Below are 26,737 nucleotides of genomic sequence, written 5' to 3'. Positions count from 1 at the left end.
GAACTTGTCATAAAAATAATTGCAATAATTGAATTTTATTATTATTTTCAAACTTGACCTCTTTTTTTATATTTAAACCTGTTTTTCTTGACTTTTTTAAAAAAATTTAAATTTTTCCTTCTCTCGTTATTATCTTTGCATTAAAATAAATATCAACACTAAACAGGGAACATCTACTTTCACGTTCACTCATAACTATTTTTATAAATCACTCATTTTATTTGGGTTACTTTTCATCTTCTCAATATAAAACGGGGGTGTTATATATTTTCACATCCGCTCAAGTATATATATAAATCCTTCAAAAAAAGAAAAGAAAAAAGAAGGCATTCTACATAAATGATTGATAATAAAGAAGGTGAAGATGGTGGTATTATTGTAATTATAAGCAAGAAGATCAGATGCTTATCTTATATAATTAACGTCATATATTGTATAATTAATGACGTTAATGAGTTGTTGAAACATGAGATGAGCCAATCACAACTCGGGTTAGGTTGTTTCCTGTGAGTTGTTCTTTGGCGTAAAATTGCTCTGCTCTTTACAAGGAATGGCCTTCCTTGATTGCAAGTTGCAAACAATAAATAATGGTGGGGACAAAGCAATAAATTTCTCTGACTTAATTGCTTACGTTGTGGCCGTTGACAGTTGCCCGAATATGTTGTTTATATATAGTTTGGTGTAAAAAGCAAAACATAGCTTTCAATTATCTCATTTTGCTCTGCTCTTTCCAATCACCTTCCTCCAGTTTCATTCATTTCTTCCACTGCAATCTCTTTTTGCTCTGCCGTTTCCTCCATTCATCTTTCTTCATTTCCTTCCATTTGATCTTCCATTGTAATCTCATTTTCTCTGCTGTTTGAAATCACCTTCCTCCATTTCCTTTCATTACAAACCAGAAAACATGGCTGAAGTTGTCTCTGCCTTCCTCCCAGTGTTATTTGAAATAATGGCGTCTCCTGAGTTCATGGACTTCTTTCAGCAACGAAAACTCAACGAAGGAGTCTTAGAGAAGTTGAAGATATCATTGCTGTCCGTGAATGCACTGCTTGAAGACGCGGAGGAAAAACAACTTACAAAGCCTGCTGTGAAAGTGTGGCTCGATGACTTGAAAGATGTTGTCTATGATGCAGAAGACACCTTGGACGAGATAGCCACCGAAGCCTTGCAACATAAGTTGGATGTTGAATTGCAAACCACTTCAAGTAAGGTACACAACTCTATCTCTAAGTTTCTTAGTAATTTTAACAAAGAGAACCAAAAGATAAAAGAGCTACTTGACAAACTAGAATATTTAGTTAGACAAAAGGATGTTCTAGGTCTGAAAGAAGGTTCTGGAGGAGAATCAGTAAAGAGACGCGCCAGCACTTCTTTGGTTGAAGAATCTGGTATTTTTGGTAGGGATGATGATAAGGAAAAAATAATAAACTTGTTACTCTCAAATGATGCAAGCAGCAATGAAAATTTGTGTGTGATTCCCATAGTCGGCATGGGGGGAATTGGCAAGACCACCCTTGCTCAGCTTGTATATAAGGACAATAGGGTGAAGGAACATTTTGACCTTCAATCATGGGTATGTGTTTCAGATGATTTTGATGTGTTTGGAGTAACTAAAACAGTTCTAGAGTCAGTGACTTCGTCAACTTGTGATATGAAGGATCTAAATCTGCTTCAAGTTAGACTACAGCAGAAATTGATGGGGAAGAAATTCCTACTTGTTTTAGATGATGTTTGGAATGAGAATTATGCTGATTGGGAGGTCTTAAGTAATCCATTTAAAATTGGGGCACCAGGAAGTATAGTCCTTGTAACTACACGCAATGGCAGTGTTGCATCAATCATGAACGCTCTTCCAACTGATCATCTAAAGCCGTTAGTGGAAGGAGATTGTTGGTCACTATTTGCAAAATATGCATTCCATGATGACGAATTTGATGCACGTCGAGAGCTAGAAGTAATAGGTAGACAAATTGTGAAAAAATGTGAAGGTCTACCTTTAGCAGCGAAGACAATTGGGGGTCTCTTGCGTTCTAAACTAGATGTTGATGAATGGCAGAGGATATTGAAGAGCGAATTATGGGATTCGTCATTTGATAAGACAAATATTTTTCCGGCTCTAAGATTAAGTTATAAATATCTTCCATCACATCTAAAGCAATGTTTTGCTTATTGTTCAATATTTCCCAAGGATTGTGTTTTAGTAAAAGATGAAGTAGTCTTATTATGGATGGCAGAAGGTTTCTTAGAAGAAACTAAAAACAAAAGAATGGAAGAGGTTGGTGAAGATTACTTCCTTGATTTGGCATCAAGATCATTGTTGGAACAATCAAGTGGCAATAAATCAAGTTTTGTAATGCATGATCTTGTCAACGACTTGGCAAAATTTGTGTCTGGGCAATTTACCTTTAGATTGGAGGTTGACAATTCTCCCGAAATTGTGAACAGGATTCGTCATTTGTCGTATTTTAGAAACGAATTTGATAACTTTAAGAGATTTGGCGTTCCTTACGAGGCTACTCGATTGCACACATTCTTGCCATTGGAGCTGATGCCATCGGATAATTCCTACTTCTACTTGACAAAAAAAATACCACTTGATTTCTTGCCCAATCTAAGATGCTTGCGGGTGCTCTCTCTATCTCACTATCGAAATATGACTGAGTTACCTGAATCAATTGGCAAAATGAAGCATCTACGTTATTTGAACCTTTCTTTCACTACAATTAAAAGGTTGCCTGATTCCATATGTAAGCTGTGCAATTTGCAAACATTAAATTTATCAGGTTGTAAAGATCTTTCAATATTACCAAGTGATGTTGGGAAACTCGTTAATTTACGTCATCTTGATATTACTGGAACTGTCATAAAGGAGATGCCAATGCAGCTAGGTAGACTAAAATGTTTACAAACATTAACTAAATTTATCATTAGCAAACAAAATGGGGCTTGCATTGAAGAGTTGGGAAAACTTACAAATCTTCGAGGAAGGCTTTCTATTTTAGAGCTCCAAAACGTTGTACCTCCTACTGATGCTTTGAAAGCATGCTTGAATGATAGAAAGTACCTTGAAGAGTTGGTGTTGGAATGGAATGCATTGGATTCTAATATTTCAGAATGTCAAAGATCTGTACTTCACAATCTCCGGCCCCATAATAACTTGAAAAGTCTCACCATCAACAATTATGGCGCCGGAAGTCTTCCAGATTGGGTTGGGGATCATTCATTCTCTAACATAACATTCCTACGCCTAGAAAACTGTAATCATTGTCGCAACTTGCCACCACTTGGGCAGCTATCCTCTTTGCAGCGCCTCTTTGTCATTGGGTTTGAAGAAGTTGTTAAAGTGAAAATTGAGTTTTATGGCAGCAATTCTTCATCAGTTCGGCCATTTGGAGCCTTGAAAGTTCTAAGGTTCGAGAAAATGTTGAAGTGGGAGAAATGGTCTTCTTTTGTTGCTGAAAACGAAGGCGGAGTTTTTTCTCAGCTCGAAGAGCTTTACATTGACAACTGCCCTAAGTTGACAGGGCGGCTGCCGGTCCATCTTCCTTCTTTAGCCAAGCTTGATATTCGCAAATGTCCGCAGCTGGTGGATTCACTCCCGAGGGCTCCTTCTTTACTTGAATTCCGAGTATTACATTGCAAAGAGTTTGTGTTGAGGGGGTTGCCAACCGGATTGCAAAAGCTCAATGTTGGTGGATTTGGCCCACTGAAGTCCCTTCCCCGGGGACTGGTGGACTGCAACAGCAATCTTCAGGAGTTAGCCATCTCAAACTGTAACATGTTTAGGCTCCCTAGACTGCCAAACCTTTCATCCCTTGAAACGTTGCGGTTGGACGGCTGTGATTCACTCAAGTCATTTCCATTAGATTTAATCCCAAATCTTTTTTCTATCAAAATCTCCGGGTGTAAGAATCTGGAATCATTTACAGCTTCAGAACATCGTGGACGTGATTTGGTGACCGTGCGTTTATTCATCAACAATTGCCCAAATTTTGCATCTTTTCCAAGAGGAGGAGTTCGTGCCCCCGACCTCACATTCTTCTGGGTCCAAAGTTGTCGGAGTCTGACGTCACTGCCGGAGAAGATGGATGTACTCATGCCTGCTCTCACGTCTTTCTATTTAATTGATTGCCCAGAAGTTGAATCGTTGCCCACAGGGGGATTTCCTTCAAATCTGGAACTTATCAACGTCCAGAGTTGTGAAAAACTCTTCGCCGGTCGGACGAGATGGGGTTTGCAGAATCTCCCGTCTCTTGTAAATTTGTATGTAGGTGGAAAATCTGAAGATGTGCGGTCTTTTCCAGAGCCGGGGTTGCTGCCTTCTTGTTTGACTTTTCTCGATATCTCTCAATTTCAAAATATGAAATATTTGGAGAAGAAAGGGCTTCAACACCTCACGTCTCTTCAAGGGTTGACACTCCATGACTGCCCCAAGCTCAAGCACGTGCCATTGAAGGATTTGCCTGCGTCGCTTTCCACCATACGGATCTACGCATGCCCTTTGTTGAAGAAACGGTGGCTAAGCGGCCATAAGGTTCCTGCCGTCGATCACATTGAGATTGATTGTGAAGAATATATTGGATGACCCAAAAGCCTCCTCTGTTCTGCTCATCGATCGCGCATAAATGTTGACAAGGGTGTCATTTCACCAAATGTACGTACATTGCTCTTTCTTTTCCCATTAACTTTCTCAGATTCTTTCGGTTTTCTAATATTTTTTTGTCTAATAAATGTCTCTTCGTTTCATCGCTGTCTAATTGTTTTTTTTTCTTTTTGTTGCATGGAAAAAGCTTATAATGAACAGAATTTAGAAGTTGGAAGAGCTTGGTGGCGTTTGCAAGAAGAAGAGGCAGCAAATATATAGAATGCATGATTCTGTGAGTTCATGAATACCAAAAGGTTAGCTAATTAATCTTTGGTCAAACTTTTCTCTCATTGGGTCTCTTTTATATTTGCTAAATTCAAATTCATTCATTTCTTTTGAAAAGATTTTTTTTTTTTTTTGGGTGACATCACGTGTTACATCAGGTATGTGCAAGAACATGTGAAATTTGTATTAACACGTTCTTATAGGAGTGCTTTCTGGTTGGTGCTTGTAGACCAATGAATCAGATACCTCTTTGAGTCTTTCAAACGTTAAAAGAATTTGTGCATCTCATGGATAAGTATGGTTTTTGATCAATTGGATTATGGGCTAATAGTGACATTAAGAATCTTTTTCATCTCAGGAACGGTGGGGTTTTCAATTGGATCAGTAAAGTTATTCTTTGATGGAACAAAGTGCTTATTAGTTCTTCCTGTAATGCATCATTCCGGCCAAGATAATCAAAGACTATGGGCCATGTAAAGCTAGGGATGCTCAGATGCTCTGCGAATCTATAGGTTTGCTTCGGTGATTTGCGTTTCTATAGATCTTTATTTCATTGTCTATCCTCAATTCCTTTGTGGGTTCTTTTGCAGAGTCACTTTTCATTGTCAATATCTTGTGTCATATGCTCAGAATTGAAATTGGTGTAGTTGCTGGCTCCCAGTCTCCATCCCACTGGGGATTTTGCTCTTAAGAAGACTTTGCCAAAGCAGAAAGACAGGTAAGTGAATGATTTTCTGCGAACACTTCATTCTTCAGCATGTGTGTTTGATGACTAACAGATTACTTAACCAATACCAGAGTTGATCTTTTATTGTTACATTTCTTGGTACTTGCCCACTATTTTCCTATGGTTCCTCATGCATAATCAAACACTTAAAAATTAAATTTTCCTAATCTTATTTTAAGCATAAACCCTCTACCTCTTTTTCCCGCCCTTCATAACAATCGACAAACTTTCCCCCAAACTTCACTGCCAATCAGCTAGGCTAAGATGATTAAGTTATCTTTTTTTCTGCATAGGGACTTGGTTATCTACATACTCTTCACTGTATATGGATTTTCTGTTGCAAACAGTTTCGACTGATCAGAATGTGTGCCAGTTTCAGCAATTTTGTGAATCCAAGCTCCTCGGCTCAGAGAGTAGCTACATTACAACCCGTGTGACGGGAACATTTGGGTATGTTTTTATCTGAGTCCTGTGTGCCACTGTGGCTAAAGAGGTAACAAGAGTCTTTTTTTGTTGTTGTAGTTTTGTAGCTCCTGAATATGCAAGCACAGGCATGCTGAACAAAAGAAGTGATGCGCGCGTACAGTTTTGGGATTCTTATGATGGAAATCATTTCTGGAAGGAACCCAATTGATTATAGCCGATCTTCGGAGGAGGTTTGCACTATATTCTTAATATCAGTTTGCTCCAAATATAGTAGAATTTCATCTTCCATGTTGCTTTTAACTAAAAAGCCAAGAATGTTTATGTAAACTTAGTTGAGTGACTTAAGAATATGGTTGCAAACAGGAATCCGGAAGGAGTATTGGATCCAAAGCTAGCTGACAAGCCCACTTCAAGGGCATTGAAGCTGTCTCTTCTTGTGGCTTTACGTTCTGTAGACCCTAATGCATGGAAGCGGCCAAAAATGGGACAAGTTATACATATTCTTGAAGCTGAAGACACCCCACCCCATTCAAAGAAGTATGCATTCAACTCTGCTCAAAATTCATTTCAAATTCAGTGTTATACTATTAGTAAAACGAAATGGAAACTTAAAAGGCTAATGAGGTGATGGAAATGATTATGAAAGCAGCAATTTTGTTTATGTTTTGAGTTTCCAGAACTTTATTTGTGAGTCTTATGATAAATTTTGTGCCTTAAGATCCTTAGTCACCTACAGCTTACATTGCATTGTTGGGTGTCTTGCTTGTGATGGTGTGTGGTTCTATGATGAGGGTTCCTTTATCTACATGACTAATTGACCTTCATTTTCATTAGTTTCCTACATTTTGACAGATTTTGGTTTTTCAAACACGAAATGTCATTGTATACTTCCTTTTTTCTTATACTAAGATTATTCTTTCGGTACATTTTGAATCACCTATCGATTATTCTTTATTTATAGTTGGTTGTATTGCAGATATGTTGACGATTTTACTATCTCATGGGGCTTCTTTACCATGACCACATCTGGCGTATATTGGGAGGAAGGTCCACAACATGGGAGATGTTGATCCGGACCATTTGACCCTAATTGATATTGTTTGTGCTCTTACGTAACTGGGGTATACAGACTGTCAGAATTGGTGACTTGTTTTCACAAGTCTTACCGTAGGCCCCACAGCAGTATGGCATCCCATACTTTTGACTTATGTTTTCTCTCTCACACGTCCACTCTGGCTTCTCCGTTCATTGAGCTTCTTCTAGAAGCTTTGTGAAAAGGCATTGTTGTTTTATTATTGAAGCCATTCGGTCATCAAGCATGGAGAGGCAGCAACTTTAGCAAGAAAAAGAGAGAGAGAAGAAAAGAAAGAGTTGCCGAGAGAGAGACTTGTGTTGCAAAGAGAAGAAGAGATACACCATTTTTTATTCTTTTTTATCGCACTTTTGGAGTGCTGAAATGCTTAGAGAATTTTAGAGAATATTTTTCTCTTTTGTATCTAATTCTCTTTTGAGTGAGATTGAGGTGTATTGGGGCTTTTGGGTTGGAGTGGTTTTGTTTGTACTACTCTTTGTATTCCACTTTTTGTTAGTGAATTTCTCATGGATCGTCTCCACCAGTGGATGTAGGCTTGTTAAGCAGAACCACTTAAATCTTGGTGTTTTGTGTGGTTGTATTATTTTTCTATTTTGCACTTTTCTACTTCTTTGGTAATCTTGGAATTTGCATTTGTCACAACACGGACACCGGTAGTTTGTACTGCATGTTTGATGACGAGACTAACAAGGACATTTGTGGGTTGAGCACCGGAGCCCGGAGGAGATATGGAAGGTATAAAAACCAGACGTTATCTTCTTATGATAGCTTGAAAGATTTCATTTGGCGATATGGTGATCATATTTAAAAGAAGGAGAAGCCTGAAAGTGCAAGTATGGGACACGCAATATATGTAGCCGTCTTATTTTTTATCCATGATTCTAAAAACTGAATTGATTTATAGGAACCCGTGCATGTTCATTCTCGAGGGAATTTGATTTGAAATGATGCTCAGACACCACATTGTATAGATCAAAACAGTTTGTACTATCTCTTAACCCCAAAAAGGGCAATCTAAAGTACAAGCCAAATAGAAGAGGTCTGCTTGCAAGACTTGAATCTTGATAGCATTGAGAATTCTCAGCTTTTTGGTGGGTTAAAGTGCTAATTAATTATTAAATTCCTTTTTTTTTTTTTTTTTTTTGTCTTTTAACTTAAATTTTTGAGACAACTGATAATTTTTCTTTGGTTATATAATGTATTTTTCTAGGTTAAATTGCTTTAAGTGACTGAAAATTTCAAGTTCTTAAAATCAAATTAGAGCACAGCCAGTATTTTGAAAAGTTTTTGCATGCCCACATTTTGTGGTTTCACAAACCAAGTATTGTTGTTTTAAACAAATAATAACAAAATTAACTCCACATTCAATCGACCAACGCAGTCCAAAGCTTACCAACTAATGATCGGAGACTAGAGCAGATCAGAGCTGATTAACAAAGCAAGACTGTCAAAAACCAGCAACTCTGCGTTTTTTTTTTTTTTTTCCAACTCTGTTTTTAGTGCCAAAACAAAAAGGAAATTCATAACACCTTCAAATTTCTCTTCGTTTCATTACTGTCTAATTGTTTTTCATTTTTGTTTCATTAATTGCATGGAAAAAAATTTAATTAACAGAATTTAGGAGTTCGAAGAACTTGGTGGCAATAGCAAGAAGAAGAGGCAGGCAAATATGAGGCATGAATACCATAAGGTTAGCTAATAAATCAAGTAGCTTCAAAAAAATGGTGTTTTTCTTCAGAAAATTGGTCCAGATCGATAGGATGTTTTCTTTTATTTTTTTCTGTGTCTTTGCCTTTTTTTTCGTTTCTTAAGTAGCTTCAGGAAGAAATGAAAATGTCTAAGTTTTGTGAAGTCCCATTGATCTTAGGATTTTCTTCGATATAATTCTTTCTAATTTGTTAGGTGGTGTCATTCATAAGGATTTAATAGAATTTGGGTTGATCATGAGCTTGAAGATACCAGTTTGATAGAATTTGGGTTGATCATGAGCTTGATTATATTTTAGTTCAAAGAGAGTGCAGAAAGCTACCAACTTTTTTTTTTTTTTTTATCTTAAAAATGAAGAACATGTTGAGCTCTTTTTTCCTCCCCTGCTGTTGTTCTGCTTTACTGTTACTGTCAAACACTTTGCTGACAATTTTCTTTCAATATTTTATATACAATTATGCATCTGAATATTTCTAAGGAAACTACATACTTCCCCTTCCATTTAGTTCAAAAATTGACAAACATGTTGGGATAATATATGGCCCTATTTTGCTATGTTAGGAAAAAGATAAAACAGTTTGCATTCAAAATAAAGAACAAGAAGAAATTACCTACAATGGTTGCTGTCCTGATGGCTTTGTATGATGAAGTCATTTGTGCTGTAAGTGGTTGAATTAACTCTTATTCAACAGGTGCCCAAATACCAGAAAATAGCCCACTGATTTTCATGTTGGTGACATCTTTGAATTGGCATTTTTCCCATTTGTTTCTTCGTCAAAGGTGGCCCCATGTGTTTAAGGTGGTGAGCATTCAGCATGCAAATATCAACCAGAAGCTTGGAAAGATCATTAGGGATTTGTCTTTTCAAATAAGATATGCTTGAAATATCTCTTACGATTTGTTTTCCCGGCCCTTTCATTTTCACACTATAAGGAGAAAAAGAAAGTTCATTAATTAACAGCTAGAATTTTCCAATCAAGTTCTCGGTCAAATAAAATAAATAGTTTATTTTTTTAATTAAGGTTTTGACTTAATAGATTCAAGGAGATATTACGAGTTGAAAGTAGAGATGTACATAAACAACTAGAGCTGTCATCTACCAGGGTTTCAATGGAGCATTTGCACTCAACTTGTCATTAGTGAGCATTCGTAGTAGCCTCACCAAAATCATTTTTTAGTTATTTTGGTGAGATAATTTGGTAAAAGTGGCTAAAATCTTTATTTTTCAGCCTCACCATTTTAACTCAAAATAAATGGTGAGTGCATAGTACTCAATAAAGATAGTGAGTACTATTCACTCACCAAATAAATAAAAAATAATTTAAATTTTCTCTCTCATTCTCTATTCTTTGAAAAAGTAAAAAAAAAAAAATATAAAGAAATATTTGAAAAAGAATATTTAAATGGAATAGTAAAAGTTGATAGTTCAAATAGTAAGGCCGTTGGGGGTGCTTTAAAAATGTGCGTAGTTAAAATAGAGAAAAATGTACTTCTGGTTATTTTGGTGAATCTGGTAAGAATGCTCTATTCAAATTTATTTAAAGACGACTTGGAATGAAATCGAACACGTAACATATAATTGGTTAATGGGTGCGATTGGAATATGGTTACTTATCTTGGAATGAAATAGCAAATTATGTGGTCCTTTTCAAGCCCTATAGCATTCCCAATGGAGGAGCCATATTTTTATGTAAAATTGCTTCTCAAAACTCACTTTTATCTAGTTTAGCTAAACTATTTTTAAATGTTTATACATCCGATTAGCTATATTTCTATCTATTCTATTAAAATATTATTAAAAGTAAGAAAAATTTTGAGAAAAAGAGAACATGTGAGAGGAAAAATGGGAAAATGTTTGGGAAAAGAGAACATGCAGGGAAAAAGTAGGAAAAGATTTGGGAAAAAGAGAAAACAGGTGAGAGAAACAATGAAAAATAAAATAGCTTCCTTGAAAAGTGCTGCTACATTTAGTTTTTTTTTTTTTTAGCTCTTCCAATCAAATATCTATTTTACATTTTTTTTTTTTTTGCTAATCCAATGTAGGAGCTTTTTTAAACATTTGAAGAGTTATTTTAGATAAATGTAACATTTGGCTCTTCCATTGAGAATGCTCTTAAAAGCATTCCCAATGGAATATGCGTAGCTAGCTACATTTTTTCTCCGCTAATTTAATTTGGTACCTAATAGTAGGGAAGGCAGTTTATGCTCACATGTTGACTTTGGATCAGATTGAGATAAGAATTTAAAATTATATGAGTGAATCATAATCCGACTTATTTAATTAAAAAGATTATACTCTTTAACCCTAATTCACTTATTACATATTAAATTTATGTCGAATTTATGAATTATGTAAATAATTGTCAGTAGTTATCTAACATCCCTTACAGATTGTTTAAAATACTATAACCTTGAATGTTAACTATTAAGACGTCAAAATCATACTCATTATCTCCATAATGTTTAAACTAACATATTGTTACATGAGCTCTTCATTCTTCACTTTATCTCTTTCTTTTTTTTTTTTTTTCACTGACAGCATTCCATCTTATCTTCTTTTTTCTCTTTCCTTAGTTTCACTCAAAACAGAATGCGATGGAAAATGTTGCCAAGATTCAAACATTTTGGTCAGAGGCGCCAGCTCTGCTGAATAGTGTTTTTGGCATGTCAGTCTGATCCCACGCTCCTCTATATTCTAGTATTTATTATTATTATTATTATTATTATTATTATTATTAAATTACCCTACCATATTTTATCTCTTTATGCCTGGGGTGGTCGGTACTGTGGACCACGTGTGATTCCGATGCTAGGATTAAATATATTATGGACGAGCTTACTCATCGGTGTACTCTCTTTGCGACTACCATAAAGGAATTGCCACCATTAATGAAGCTTTGCTTGATTTCTCGCTAAATTCTTGCAGAGTTGAGGAGATGGAGGCACAACTTATGTCTTAACTACTTTTTTTTTAATACATGTATTTACTTTTTAATTAGCTACTTTTAGGAAAGTACTACTTTAACTAACTTAATTCTTGTTTTAATCATTTATTTTTCTTTCTTACAAGTACTTTCCTTTTCTTGGTGGCTTAAGAAAATTAAAAAAAATATATATTGAAATAGATAACGTTGATGTAAGAATTAAGAAATGACTAATGAGGAGCCAAAAAAGCAATGGTAATTTGGTAATTGGGAGAGAGGAGAGTGGCGAGCCAAGCGTAGACGAAAGATGCTGACCCTAGCTGGCCTACGGTTGGGTGGGCATTGCATGGTATATAAGAAGGAAGGGGGCCATGTGCGAGGGAGTGAAAGCGAAAATTAAGTTTGTCGTTGTCCCCGCTGGTCTACGTCCCGTGTCTACTCTCCGCGAATGCTAAATAGAACACGTCTTGGCGCTTCCAATAAATTAAAGCAAGCTGCTGCTGCTACTTCTGATTTGACGTTGAGGCGGTGAGAGAAACACACACACATACATATATATATATATATATATATATATATATATGATATAAATAAAAATATAATTAATCAGAAGCGAATGTATTTCAAAATTTATTAGCTAAAAATGAGTTTTAAAGAACAATTTTTTATAAAAATTTGACTCATATTGAAAATGCTCTTACAACCAAAGAACATTCCTTCCATATACAAGTGAAGCCACCCAACCAAGGAAAACAATAAAGTGATACAGACCTTTCTTTGCATTCTCTACCTCTTAAAAAAAGATAACAATGTACTTCATCCATTGACTTGGATTTGCTTAGGGACTTCAATTTCATAATAAAGCAATCAACTTGGAGAAATCACAGCCAAACCAATAATATCATTTTTTTTTCTTTTTCTTTTATGAGTAAAATACAAGACAAGCAGAAACTAAAGAGATGTAATTTTTCTTTAATGCATTTCCATTCAATTAAGATCAATCTTTATTTTTATTGTGAACGACAAAAAAAAAAAAAAAAACTGGAAACGAAATAATATTTTATTGTGAACTTGTCATTAAAATAATTGCAATAATTGAATTTTATTATTATTTTCAAATTTGACCTCTTTTTTATATTTAAACCTGTTCTTCTTGACTTTTTTTTTAAGAAGTTTTAATTTTTTCTTCTCTCTTTATTATCTTTGCATTAAAATAAATATCAACACTAACCAGGGAACATCTACTTTCACGTCCACTCATAACTATTTTTATAAATCACTCATTTTATTTGGGTTACTCTTCATCTTCTCAATATAAAACGGGAGTGTTATATATTTTCACATTTGCTCAAGTATATATATAAATCCTTAAAAAAAAAAAAAAAAAAAGTATTCTACAGAAATGATTGATAATAAAGAAGGTGAAGATGGTGGTATTATTGTAATCATTAGCAAGAAGATCAGATGCTTATCTTATATAATTAACGCCATATATTGTATAATTAATGACGTTAATGAGTTGTTGAAGCATGAGATAAGCCAATCACAACTCGGGTTAGGTTGTTTCCTGTGAGTTGTTCTTTGGCGTGAAATTGCTCTGCTCTTTACAAGGAATGGCCTTCCTTGATTGCAAGTTGCAAACAATAAATAATGGTGGGGACAAAGCAATAAATTTCTCTGACTTAATTGCTTGCGTTGTGGCTGTTGACTGTTGCCCGAATATGTTGTTTATATGTAGTTTGGTGTAAAAAGCAAAACATAGGTTGCAATTATCTCATTTTGCTCTGCTCTTTCCAATCACCTTCCATCATTTTCTTTCATTTCTTCCATTGCAATCTCTTTTTGCTCTGCGGTTTCCTCCATTGATCATCTTCCTTCATTTCCTTTCATTTGATCTTCCATTGCGATCTCATTTTTCTCTGCTGTTTGAAATCACCTTCTTCCATTACAAAACAGAAAACATGGCTGCGACCTTAGTGGGAGGAGCGTTTCTCTCTGCTTTCCTCAATGTGTTATTTGATAAAATGGCGTCTCCTGAGTTTGTGGACTTCTTTCGGCAACGTAAACTCAACGAAGGAGTCTTAGAGAAGTTGAAGATATCATTGCTGTCCGTGAATGCACTGCTTGAAGACGCGGAGGAAAAACAACTTACAAAGCCTGCTGTGAAAGTGTGGCTCGATGACTTGAAAGATGTTGTCTATGATGCTGAAGACATCTTGGACGAGATAGCCACCGAAGCCTTGCAACATAAGTTGGATGTTCAATTCCAAACCACTTCAAGTAAGGTACACAACTCTATCTCTAAGTTTCTTAGTAATTTTATCAAAGAGATAGACCAAAAGATAAAAGAGCGACTTGACAAACTAGAATATTTAGTTAGACAAAAGGATGTTCTAGGTCTGAAAGAAGGTTCTGGAGGAGAATCAGTAAAGAGACGCCCCAGCACCTCTTTGGTTGAAGAATCTGGTATTTTTGGTAGGGATGATGATAAGGAAAAAATAATAAACTTGTTACTCTCAAATGATGCAAGCAGCAATGAAAATTTGTGTGTGATTCCCATAGTCGGCATGGGGGGAATTGGCAAGACCACCTTTGCTCAGCTTGTATATAAGGACAATAGGGTGAAGGAACATTTTGACCTTCAATCATGGGTATGTGTTTCAGATGATTTTGATGTGTTTGGAGTAACTAAAACAGTTCTAGAGTCAGTGACTTCGTCAACTTGTGATATGAAGGATCTAAATCTGCTTCAAGTTACACTACAGCAGAAATTGATGGGGAAGAAATTCCTACTTGTTTTAGATGATGTTTGGAATGAGAATTATGCTGATTGGGAGGTCTTAAGTAATCCATTTAAAACTGGGGCACCAAGAAGTATGGTCCTTGTAACTACACGCAGTGGCAGTGTTGCATCAATCATGAACGCTCTTCCAACTGATCATCTAAAGCCGTTAGTGGAAGGAGATTGTTGGTCACTATTTGCAAAATATGCATTCCATGATGACGAATTTGATGCACGTCGAGAGCTAGAAGTAATAGGTAGACAAATTGTGAAAAAATGTGAAGGTTTACCTTTAGCAGCGAAGACAATTGGGGGTCTTTTGGGATCTAAACTAGATGTTGATGAATGGGAGAGGATATTGAAGAGCGAATTATGGGATTCGTCATTTGACAAGACAAATATTCTTCCGGCTTTAAGATTAAGTTGCAAATATCTTCCATCACATCTAAAGCAATGTTTTGCTTATTGTTCAATATTTCCCAAGGGTTGTGTTTTGGTAAAAGATAAAGTAGTCTTATTATGGATGGCAGAAGGTTTCTTAGAAGAAACTAAAAACAAAAGAATGGAAGAGGTTGGTGAAGATTACTTCCTTGATTTGGCATCAAGATCATTGTTAGAACAATCAAGTGGCAATAAATCAAGCTTTGTAATGCATGATCTTGTCAACGACTTGGCAAAATTTGTGTCTGGGCAATTTACCTTTAGATTAGAGGCTGACAATTCTCACGAAATTGTGAAGAGGATTCGTCATTTATCATACTTCAGAAAAGAATTTGATAACTTTAAGAAGTTTGGAGTTCTTTACGAGGCTACTCGATTGCACACATTCTTGCCATTGGAGTTGTCACCATCGAATAATTCCTACTTCTACTTAACAAAAAAGGTACCACTTGATTTCTTGCCCAATCTAAGATGCTTGCGGGTGCTCTCTCTATCTCACTATCGAAATATGACTGAGTTACCTGAATCAATTGGCAAAATGAAACATCTACGTTATTTGAACCTTTCTTTCACTACAATTAAAAGGTTGCCTGATTCCATATGTAAGCTGTGCAATTTGTAAACATTGAATTTATCAGGTTGTAAAGATCTTTCAATATTACCAAGTGATGTGTGGAAACTCATTAATTTACGTCATCTTGATATTAGCGAAACTTACATAAAGGAGATGCCAATGCAGCTAGGTAGACTAAAATGTCTACAAACATTAACTAAATTTATCATCAGCAAACATAGTGGAGCTTGCATTGAAGAGTTGGGAAAACTTGCAAATCTACGAGGAAGGCTTTCTATTTTAGAGCTTCAAAACGTTGTACCTCCTACTGATGCTTTGAAAGCATGCTTGAATGATAGAAAGTACCTTGAAGAGTTGGTGTTGGAATGGAATGCATTGGATACTAATATTTCAGAATGTCAAAGATCTGTACTTCACAATCTCCGGCCCCATAATAACTTGAAAAGTCTCACTATCAACAATTATGGCGCCGGAAGTCTTCCAGATTGGGTTGGGGATCATTCATTCTCTAACATAACATTCCTACGCCTAGAAAACTGTAATCATTGTCGCAACTTGCCACCACTTGGGCAGCTATCCTCTTTGCAGGGCCTCTTTGTCATTGGGTTTGAAGAATTTGTTAAAGTGAATCGTGAGTTTTATGGCAGCGATTCTTCATCAGTTCGGCCATTTGGAGCCTTGAAAGTTCTAAGGTTCGAGAAAATGTTGAAGTGGGAGAAATAATGGTCTTCTTTTGTTGCTGAAAACGAAGGCGGAGTTTTTTCTCAGCTTGAAGAGCTTTACATTGACAACTGCCCTAAGTTGACAGGGCGGCTGCCGGTCCATCTTCCTTCTTTAGCCAAGCTTGATATTCGCAAATGTCCGCAGCTGGTGGATTCACTCCCGAGGGCTCCTTCTTTACTTGAATTGCGAGTATTACATTGCAAAGAGTTTCTGTTGAGGGGGTTGCCAACCGGATTGCAAAAGCTCAAAATTGGAGGATTTGGCCCACTGAAGTCCCGTCCACGGGGACTGGTGGACTGCAACAGCAATCTTCAGGAGTTAGCCATCTTAAACTGTAACATGTTTAGGCTCCCTAGACTGCCAAACTTTTCATCCCTTGAAACGTTGCGGTTGGACGGTTGTGATTCACTCAAGTCATTTCCATTAGATTTAATCCCAAATCTTTTTTCTATCAAAATCTCCGGGTGTAAGAATCTGGAATCATTTAAAGCTTCAGAACATCGTGGACGTGATTTGTTGACCGTGCGTTTATTCATCAACTATTGCACAAATTTTGCATCTTTTCCAAGAGGAGGACTTCGTGCCCCCGACCTCACATTCTTCTGGGTCCAAAGTTGTCGGAGTCTGACGTCACTGCCGGAGAAGATGGATGTACTCATGCCTTCTCTCAAGTCTTTCTATTTAATTGATTGCCCAGAAGTTGAATCGTTGCCCACAGGGGGATTTCCTTCAAATCTGGAACTTATCAACGTCCAGAGTTGTGAAAAACTCTTCGCCGGTCGGATGAGATGGGGTTTGCAGAATCTCCCGTCTCTTGTAAATTTGTATGTCGGTGGAAAATCTGAAGATGTGCGGTCTTTTCCAGAGCCGGGGTTGCTGCCTTCTTGTTTGACTTTTCTCGATATCTCTCAATTTCAAAATATGAAATATTTGGAGAAGAAAGGGCTTCAACACCTCACGTCTCTTCGAGGGTTGACACTCCATGACTGCCCCAAGCTCAAGCACGTGCCAGTGAAGGATTTGCCTGCGTCGCTTTCCACCATACGGATCTACGCATGCCCTTTGTTGAAGAAACGGTGGCTAAGCGGCCATAAGGTTCCTGCCGTCGATCACATTGAGATTGATTGTGAAGAATATATTGGATGACCCAAAAGCCTCCTCTGTTCTGCTCATCGATCGCGCATGCATAAATGTTGATAAGGGTGTCATTTCACCAAATGTACGTACATTGCTCTTTCTTTTCCCATCAACTTTCTCAGATTCTTTCTGTTTTCTAATATTTTTTTGTCTAATAAATGTCTCTTCGTTTCATCACTGTCTAATTGTTTTTTTTTCTTTTTGTTGCATGGAAAAAACTTTTAATGAACAGAATTTAGAAGTTCGAAGAGCTTGGTGGCGATTGCAAGAAGAAGAGGCAGGCAAATAGAATGCATGATCCTGTGAGTTCATGAATACCAAAAGGTTAGCTAATTAATCTTAGGTCCAACTTTTCTCGCATTGGGTCTCTTTTATATTTGCTAAATTCAAGTTCATTCATTTCTTTTGAAAAGATTTTTTTTTTTTTTGTAACATCACGTGTTACATCAGGTATGTGCAAGAACGTGTGAAATTTGTATTAACACGTTCTTATATGAGTGTTTTCTGCTTGGTGCTTGTAGACCAATGGATCAGATACCTCTTAGAGTCTTTCAAACGTTTAAAAAATTTGTGCATCTCATGGATAAGTATGGTTTTTGATCAATTGGATTATGGGCTAATAGTGACATTAAGAATCTTTTGCATCTCAGGAACGGTGGGGTTTTCAATTGTATCAGTAAAGTTATTCTTTGATGGAACAAAGTGCTTGTTAGTTTTCCTGTAATTCATCATTCCGGTCAAAATAATCAAAGACTATGGGCTTTGTAAAGCTAGGGATGCTCAGATGCTCTTCGAATCTATAGGTTTGCTTCGGTGATTTGTGTTTCATTTGATCTTTTTTTCATTGTCTATCCTCAATTCCTTTGAGGGTTCTTTTGCAGAGTCACTTTTCATTGTCAATATCTTGTGTCATATGCTCAGAATTGAAATTGGTGTAGTTGCTGGCTTCCAGTCTCCATCCCATTGGGGATTTTGCTCTTAAGAAGACTTTGCCAATGCAGAAAGACAGGTAAGTGAATGATTTTCTGCAAACACTTCATTCTTCAGCATATGTGTTTGATGACTAACAGATTATTTAACCAATACCAGAGTTGATCTTTTATTGTAGCATTTCTTGGTACTTGCCCACTATTTTCCTATGGTTCCTCATGCATAATCAAACACTTAAAAAATTCAATTTTCCTAGTCTTATTTTAAGCATAAACCCTCTACCTCTTTTTCCCACCCTTCATAAAAATCGACAAACTTTCCCCCAAACTTCACTACCAATCAGCTAGGCTAAGATGACTAAAGTTATCTTTTTTTCTGCATAGGGACTTGGTTATCTACATACTCTTCACTGTATATGGATTTTCTGTTGCAAACAGTTTCAACTGATCAGAATGTGCGCTAGTTTCAGCAATTTTGTGAATCCAAGCTCCTCGGCTCAGAGTAGCTACATTACAACCCGTGTCACGGGAACATTTGGGTATGCTTTTATCTGAGTCCTGTGTGCCACTGTGGCTAAAGAGGTAACAAGAGTCTTTTTTTTTGTAGTAGTTTTGTAGCTCCTGAATATGCAAGCACAGGCATGCTGAACAAAAGAAGCGATGCGTTCAGTTTTGGGATTCTTATGATGGAAATCATTTCTGGAAGGAACCCAATTGATTATAGCCGATCTTCGGAGGAGGTTTGCACTATATTCTTAATATCAGTTTGCTTCAAATATAGTAGAATTTCATCTTCCATGTTGCTTTTAACTAAAAAGCCAAGAATGTTTATGTAAACTTAGTTGAGTGACTTAAGAATATGGTTGCAAACAGGAATCCGGAAGGAGTATTGGATGCAAAGCTACCTGACAAGCCTACTTCAAGGGCATTGAAGCTGTCTCTTCTTGTGGCTTTACGTTCTGTAGACCCTAATGCATGGAAGCGGCCAAAAATGGGACAAGTTATACATATTCTTGAAGCTGAAGGCACCCCACCCCATTCAAAGAAGTATGCATTCAACTCTGCTCAAAATTCATTTCAAATTCAGTGTTATACTATTAGTAAAACGAAATGGAAACTTAAAAGGCTAATGAGGTGATGGAAATGATTATGACAGCAGCAATTTTGTTTATGTTTTGAGTTTCCAGAACTTTATTTGTGAGTCTTATGAGAAATTTTGTGCCTTAAGATCCTTAGTCACCTACAGCTTGCATTGCATTGTTGGGTGTCTTGCTTGTGAAGGTGTGTGGTTCTATGATGAGGGTTCCTTTATCTACATGACTAATTGACCTTCATTTTCATTAGTTTCCTACATTTTGACAGATTTTGGTATTTCAAACATGAAATTTCATTGTATACTTCCTTTTTTCTTATACTAAGATTATTCTTTCGGTACATTTTGAATCACCTATCGATTATTCTTTATTTATCGTTGGTTGTATTGTAGATATGTTGACGATTTTACGATCTCATGGGGCTTCTCTACCAGGACCACATCTGGCATATATTGGGAGGAAGGTCCACAACATGGGAGATGTTGATCCAGACCATTTGACCCTAATTGATATTGTTTGTGCTCTTACATAACTGGGGTATACGGACACCGGTAGTTTGTACTGCATGTTTGATGACAAGACTAACAAGGACATTTGTGGGTTGAGCATCGGAGCCCGGAGGAGATATGGAAGGTATAAAAACCGGACGTTATCTTCTTATGATATCTTGAAAGATTTCATTTGGCGATATGGTGATCATATTTAGAAGAAGGAGAAGCCTGAAAGTGCAAGTCTGGGACACGCAATATATGTAGCCGTCTTATTTTTTATCCATGATTCTGAAAACTCAACTGAGTTATAGGAACCCGTGCATGTTCATTCTCGAGGGAATTTGACCTGAAATGATGCTCAGACACCACATTGTATAGATCAAAACAGTTTGTACTATCTCTTAACCCCAAAAAAGGGCGATCTAAAGTACAAGCCAAATAGAAGAGGTTTGCTTGCAAGACTTGAATCTTGATAGCAGTGAGAATTCTCAGCTTTTTGGTAGGTTAAAGTGTTAATTAAATTATTAAATTCCCATTTTTTTTTTTCTATTAACTTAATTTTTTTAGACAACTGATAATTTTTCTTTGATTATATAATGTCTTTTTCTATGTTTGCTTAAGTGACTGAAAATTTCAAGTTCTTAAAATCAAATTAGAGCACAGCTAGCATCTTGAAAAGTTTTTGCATGCCCACATTTTGTGGTTTCACGAACCAAGTATTGTTGTTTTAAACAAATATTAACAAAATTAACTCCACATTCAATCGACCAACGCAGTCCAAAGCTTACCAACTAATGATCAGAGACTAGAGCAGAGAGCTGATTAACAAAGCAAGACTGTCAAAAACCAGCAACTCTGTTTTTTTTTTTTTTTTGCAACTCTGTTTTTAGTGCCAAAACAAAAAGGAAATTCATAACACCTTCAAATTTTTACAGCACATGTGCTGTAGCACATAAGCCGGATCCAAGAAGGAGAAGATGGTTGTATTATATTGTCTTAAGATAATGAAATTATTGGAGGAGATGAGATACCTTTGCTTCTTCCTCTCAAATAAGATAATCTAATACATCTGTTAACAGCTGTTTTCAAGTCCACTTGCGCAATTAAAATCCCCATTTCTTAAAGTCAGTCAACTAATTTGATCCAGTCAAGGAGAAGATGGTTGTATTAGGTAATTAAAAATCATATTGTAAGAAAGAGGATGCTCATCTTAGGCTTAAAAGAATTGTATATGACCTGCAAAAAGAAAAAAAAAAAAAACAAAGAATTGTATAAGACAATAATGAGTTGTTCTCCACTTACCCCCTCCCATTAATTTATTGAAGATATTATTGCAATGAGACCTCTCGAATAAGATAATCTAATTTATCCATTCACGACTTTAATGTCCACTTACACAATTTTTAATTTTTTGTTTAATTTCCACCACATTAGCACTCCGTTATGTTCTTGTCAGGTTATTTCGAGGGAAATGTTAGGTATTTTTCTAATATTTACCTAATATTCTCTTAACAGTGATGTGACTTTTAAAATCATAAATAAATTAAAACTCAATAATGATAATCTCAAATTTAACAATAATTTTAAAAGTCACATCACATTTGAGAGGACACCAGAAGAACACCTAACATTTTCCTTATTTCGAGCATTAGCATTAGCTTTCTTTTGATTTTTCCTAAGTTTAAGGAACAAAATTACTTTTTGCTTCCATATGAAAATATATTTCACAATATCTTCCTTTACATTTTCTATACTATTAAAATATTATTTATTTACAAAATATAAATTATCTACCTACCCTCACTTTTTTTATAAAATTCCAACATAATCCTCAATTAAAAACAAAAAGATAAAAGAGGATAAAGGAAAGAGAAATATTTATATTAAAATAATATATAGGAAACCACTTTTAGTTTCATACACATTGAGAACAACCGTAGCGGAAACCACTTTTGGTTCCATATACATTGGGAAACACTGTAGTAACCCTTGAGTGTTGGTTAAATATAAAAAATCTAATATGAGTAAGTTTTTGTGATTTTTTTGAAATTTTCTCTAAACATAAAAAATGAAATGACATATAAGTCATATATAGGCATCTCCTGCTAGTACTCTTACTCCATCCATTTTCCTCTATTTCCTTTTTTAAACTGGGGCTTCAAAATATGGCTGCGTTTGGGGAAGGGCTGTACCCAAGGACCCAAAGTTCCAAAAAAAAATTTTTTCAAAATTAATTTCTACCTTTTTACTTTTTACATCATATCAATCACTTATTATTATTATTCAAATAAAAAAATCACTATAAAACAAATTTTTACTTTTTCATATAAAATATTCTTACTTTTTTTTCTCGTATAAATCAAATATGCCGCAAAGCTGACGCAAATGGCTCTCATTAATTGAGTGCCACTTTTACTCGTCCATGAGAGGTGTGGGTCCATTTCTTTTTTTTTCCCGAGCAGCCGTGTGGGTCCATCACTTCCATTTCCTTCATTTTCTTCCATTGCATTCTCCTTTTACTCTGCCGCGCGTTTGCGCTCCATTCACCTTCCTTCATTTCCTTTCATTTGATCTTCCATTCCAATCTCACTTTGCTCCCCTGTTTGCAATCACCTTCCTTTATTTCCTTTTATTTCTTCCATTACAAGCCAGAAAACATGGCTGGGGCCTTAGTGGGAGGAGCTTTTCTCTCCGCCTCCCTCAAAGTGTTATTTGACAAGATGGCGTCTCCTGAATTCGTGGACTTCTTTCGGCAGCGCAAACTCAACAAAGGAGACGTAGAGAAGTTGAAGATAGCATTGATGTCCGTTCATAAACTGTGTGAAGATGCGGAGGAAAAGCAACTTTCGGATCTTTCTGTGAAAGAGTGGCTTCATATGTTGAAAGATGTTGTCTACGATGCAGAAGACGTCTTAGATGAGATAGCCACTGAAGCCTTGCAGCGTAAGTTGGAAGCTGAATTTCAAACTACTGCAACTAAGGTACGAAACTCCATCTCTACTTTTTTCAGTCATTTTGTCAAGGAGATAGAGCCAAAGATAAAAGAGCTGCTTGGCAATCTAGAATATCTAGCAAGACAGAAGGATGTTCTAGGTCTAAGAGAAGGCGTTGGAGGAGAATCATCAAAAAGATTAATCACGACTTCTTTGGTCGAAGAATCTGATATTTTTGGTAGGGATGATGATAAGGAAAAAATAATAAGCTTATTGGTCTCGGATGATGCATGTTGCAATGAAAATCTGTGTGTGATTCCCATAGTCGGCATGGGAGGAATTGGCAAGACCACCCTTGCTCAACTTGTATACAAGGACAAGATGGTGAAGGAGCATTTTGACCTTCAAGCATGGGTTTGTGTTTCGGATGAATTTGACGTGTTAAAGCTTACGAAAACAATGTTAGAGGAAGTAGGTTCGTTTGCTAATACTGATAGTAAGAATTTAAATCTGCTTCAACTTACACTAAATGAAAAACTGATGGGGAAGAAATTTCTACTAGTTCTAGATGATGTTTGGAATGAGAATTATGTTGATTGGGAGATGTTAAGCAAGCAGTTTAAATCTGGAGCACCTGGAAGTACGGTTATTGTAACTACACGCAATGACGATGTTGCATCAGTCATGCGCACTATTCCAACTCATCGTCTAAAGACGTTACTGGAAGAAGATTGTTGGTCACTATTTTCAAAACATGCATTCCTCGATGGCATCTCTGATGCACGTCCAGAGCTAGAAGTAATTGGTAGACAAATTGTGAAAAAGTGTGAAGGCCTACCTTTAGCAGCCAAGACAATTGGGGCTCTCCTCCGATCTAAACTAGACGTGGATGAATGGGAGAAGATATTGAAGAGCGAACTATGGGATTTGCCAATTGACAAGACAAACATACTTCCAGCACTAAGATTAAGTTACAAATATCTTCCTTCACATTTAAAGCAATGCTTTGCTTACTGCTCAATATTTCCCAAAGATTATGTTTTAGAAAAGGATCAAGTAATCTTATTATGGATGGCAGAAGGTTTCTTAGAAGAAATTGGAAACAAAAGAATGGAAGAGGTTGGTGAAGATTACTTCCTTGCTTTGGCATCAAGATCATTGTTGGAACAATCAAGTAGCAATAAATCAGGTTTTATAATGCATGATCTTGTCAACGACTTGGCAAAATTTGTGTCCGGACAATTTACCTTTAGACTGGAGGTTGACCATTCTCAAAATATTGTGGAGAAGACTCGTCATTTATCGTATTTAAGAAAAAAATATGACAACTTTAAGAAGTTTGAGGCTCTTTACGAGGCTACTCGATTGCACACATTCTTGCCATTGCCGTTGTCACCACCGGATAATTACTCCCACTTCTTAGCTAAAATAGTACCACTTGATTTATTGCCAAATTTAAGATGCTTACGGGTGCTCTCTCTATCTCAGTATTATAATATGACTGAGTTGCCCGAATCAATTGGCAAACTTAAGCATTTACGTTATTTGAACCTTGCCTCCACTAAAATTAGAAGGTTGCCTGATTTCATATGTAAGTTGTGCAATTTGCAAACATTGAATTTAGCAAGTTGTCGATATCTTGCTTTATTACCAAGAGATATGCGGAAACTCGTTAATTTACGTCATCTTGATATTACTGGAACTGCCATAAAGGAGATGCCAATGCAGTTGAGTAGACTAAAATTTCTACGAACATTAACTAAATTTATCATCAGCAAACATAGTGGGGCTCGCATTGAAGAGTTGGAAAAACTTTCAAATCTCCAAGGAAGGCTTTCTATTTTAGAGCTCCAAAATGTTGTATCTCCTACGCATGCTTTGAAAGCATGCTTGAAAGAAAGGAAGTACCTTAAGGAGTTGGTGTTGGAATGGAATGCATTAGAAACTAATATTTCAGAATGTCAAAGATCTGTACTAGACAATCTTCGGCCTAATAGTAACTTAAAAAGTCTCACTATCAAAAACTATGGCGCTGGAACTCTTCCAGATTGGGTCGGGCATCATTCATTCTTTAATATAGTGTCCCTTCGCTTAGAAAACTGTAGACATTGTTGTAACTTGCCACCACTTGGGCAACTATTCTCTTTGCGGGACCTCTTTGTTGTTGGGTTTGAAGAAGTAGTTAAAGTGGATCGTGAGTTTTATGTGAGCAATTCTTCATCAGCTAAGCCATTTGGAGCCTTGAAAGTTCTCAGGTTCGAGCAAATGTTGAGGTGGGAGGAATGGTCTTCTTTTGGTGCTGAAAATGAAGGTGGACATTTTCCTCAACTTGAAGAGCTTTATATTAGTTTCTGCCCCAAGCTAACTGGAGAGCTGCCCATCCATCTTCCTTCTTTAGCCAAACTTGTGATTTTTGAATGTCCGCAGTTGGCTGCCTCACTCCCAAGGGCTCCTTCTTTGCACGAATTGTATTTAGAAAATTGTAATGAGGCTCAGTTAAAGGAGTTGCCAACCGGACTCCAGAAGCTCAAAATTGAAGGATTTGGCGCATTAGAGTCTCTTCCCCAAGGACTGGTGGACTCCAATGGCTGCCTTCAAAAGTTAACAATCAAAAAGTGTATGAAGTTAGAGCTCCCAACACACTTAGACTTTTCATCCATTGAAACGTTGGCGTTGGACAATTGTGATTCCCTCAAGTCATTTCCATTAGATTTATTCCCAAAGCTTTATAAAATCGACATCTCTGGGTGTACGAATCTGGAATCATTTACAGCTTCAGAACATCATGGACGTGATTTAGTGACCTTGGATATTTACATCAGCTATTGCCCGAATTTTGTATCTTTTCCAAAAGGGGGAATTCGTGCCCCCAACCTTAAATCCTTTTGGGTCATTAATTGTGAAAGTCTGAGGTCACTGCCAGAGAAGATGCACATACTCCTTCCTTCTCTTGAAATTTTTAAAATAGCCGATTGTCCAGAAGTTGAATTGTTACCTGAAGGGGGCTTTCCTTCCAATCTGGAACTTCTTGTCTTTGTGTATTGTGAGAAACTCTTTGCCAGTCGGATGGAGTGGGGTTTGCAAAATCTCTCGTCTATTACATCTTTGTGTATCGGTAGCAAATGTGAAGAGGTGGTGTCTTTTCCAGAGCCTGGGTTGATGCCTTCTTGTTTGACTTCTCTTTGGTTCCATGGATTTCCAAATATGAATTCTTTAGACAAGAAAGGGCTTCAACACCTCACCTCTCTTCAACTATTGGTGGTCGTCGACTGCCCTAAGCTCAAGTACATGCCCAAAGAGGTGTTGCCAGCCTCCCTGTCTGAAATAGAGATCTATAGATGCCCTTTGTTGAGGAAATGGTGGCAAAGCAAGAAAGAAAAAGAAGGACGAAAGATTCCCGACGTCGATAACGTACTTTTTGATTGGGAAGTTTATTTTGGATGAGCCAAAAGCCTCGCAAGAGTCCCATTTTCAGTTATAATACCAGCACATCGATTAGGTAATTGCTTTTCTCAATCAGCTAATTATAAATATAATCCTCTTGCTTCTCCTAATAAATTTCGCTTCTTTTTATTACTTTCGAATTTTTTGTGTATTTGTTTAATTAATTGTTTGGGAAACTTTTAATCAACAGAATCTGGAAGTTCGAAGAGCTGGGTGACAATTACAAGAAGCAATAGGCAGGCAAATAGAATCTACGATCCTTAAATCGTGAATGCCTGAAGGTTAGCCAATTACTCCAACTCCTAAATATTTGGTTCATTTTTTCACGAATTGCGTCTCTTTCATATTTGCTGAATTCAAACCCAGAAATTTATTTATTTTTTATTAAAAAATGGTAACATCTGTGTTGATCTGATTTAGTTATCCGAGGCACATGTTCTAT

At 36.5% G+C, this 26,737-nt stretch overlaps 2 protein-coding genes and 1 pseudogene across 6 annotated transcripts; all 3 read left to right on the top strand.

The window, feature by feature from the left end:
* Positions 1 to 889: 889 nt before the first annotated feature.
* Positions 890 to 20,377, top strand: LOC132167256 (putative disease resistance RPP13-like protein 1). 3 transcript variants are annotated; one of them, XM_088513761.1, is made up of 5 exons: positions 890 to 4,654; positions 4,791 to 4,899; positions 5,229 to 5,382; positions 5,461 to 5,588; positions 5,891 to 6,158. In XM_088513761.1, the coding sequence occupies exon 1, from the start codon at positions 905 to 907 to the stop codon at positions 4,583 to 4,585; it is 3,681 nt and encodes a 1,226-aa protein (XP_088369887.1). In that variant the 5' UTR covers positions 890 to 904; the 3' UTR covers positions 4,586 to 4,654; positions 4,791 to 4,899; positions 5,229 to 5,382; positions 5,461 to 5,588; positions 5,891 to 6,158. The 3 variants fall into 3 exon arrangements, with proteins under 3 accessions (XP_088369887.1, XP_088369885.1, XP_088369886.1); XM_088513759.1 differs by having other exon boundaries at positions 905 to 4,654; positions 5,971 to 6,158; XM_088513760.1 differs by lacking the exons at positions 4,791 to 4,899; positions 5,229 to 5,382; positions 5,461 to 5,588; positions 5,891 to 6,158 and adding exons at positions 17,637 to 17,728; positions 19,820 to 20,377 and having other exon boundaries at positions 905 to 4,654.
* LOC148587259 (putative disease resistance RPP13-like protein 1 pseudogene) lies at positions 13,614 to 20,377 on the top strand (annotated as a pseudogene). The gene is made up of 3 exons (XR_015911529.1): positions 13,614 to 17,486; positions 17,637 to 17,728; positions 19,820 to 20,377. The product of XR_015911529.1 is annotated as a putative disease resistance RPP13-like protein 1 pseudogene (transcript).
* A 2,183-nt stretch (positions 20,378 to 22,560) lies between these two features.
* LOC148587258 (putative disease resistance RPP13-like protein 1) lies at positions 22,561 to 26,295 on the top strand. 2 transcript variants are annotated; one of them, XM_088513433.1, is made up of 2 exons: positions 22,576 to 24,930; positions 25,081 to 26,295. In XM_088513433.1, the coding sequence occupies exons 1-2, from the start codon at positions 22,576 to 22,578 to the stop codon at positions 26,293 to 26,295; spliced, it is 3,570 nt and encodes a 1,189-aa protein (XP_088369559.1). The 2 variants fall into 2 exon arrangements, with proteins under 2 accessions (XP_088369560.1, XP_088369559.1); XM_088513434.1 differs by having other exon boundaries at positions 22,561 to 26,295.
* The last annotated feature ends 442 nt before the right edge of the window (positions 26,296 to 26,737 follow it).

The sequence above is a fragment of the Corylus avellana genome, chromosome 2 (assembly GCF_965113065.1).
Source record: "Corylus avellana chromosome 2, dhCorAvel1.hap1.2, whole genome shotgun sequence".
In the NCBI taxonomy this organism is placed as follows: domain Eukaryota; kingdom Viridiplantae; phylum Streptophyta; class Magnoliopsida; order Fagales; family Betulaceae; genus Corylus; species Corylus avellana.
The sequence above is the reverse complement of the archived record's forward strand: the minus strand, read 5'-3'. Positions and strand labels throughout refer to the sequence as shown.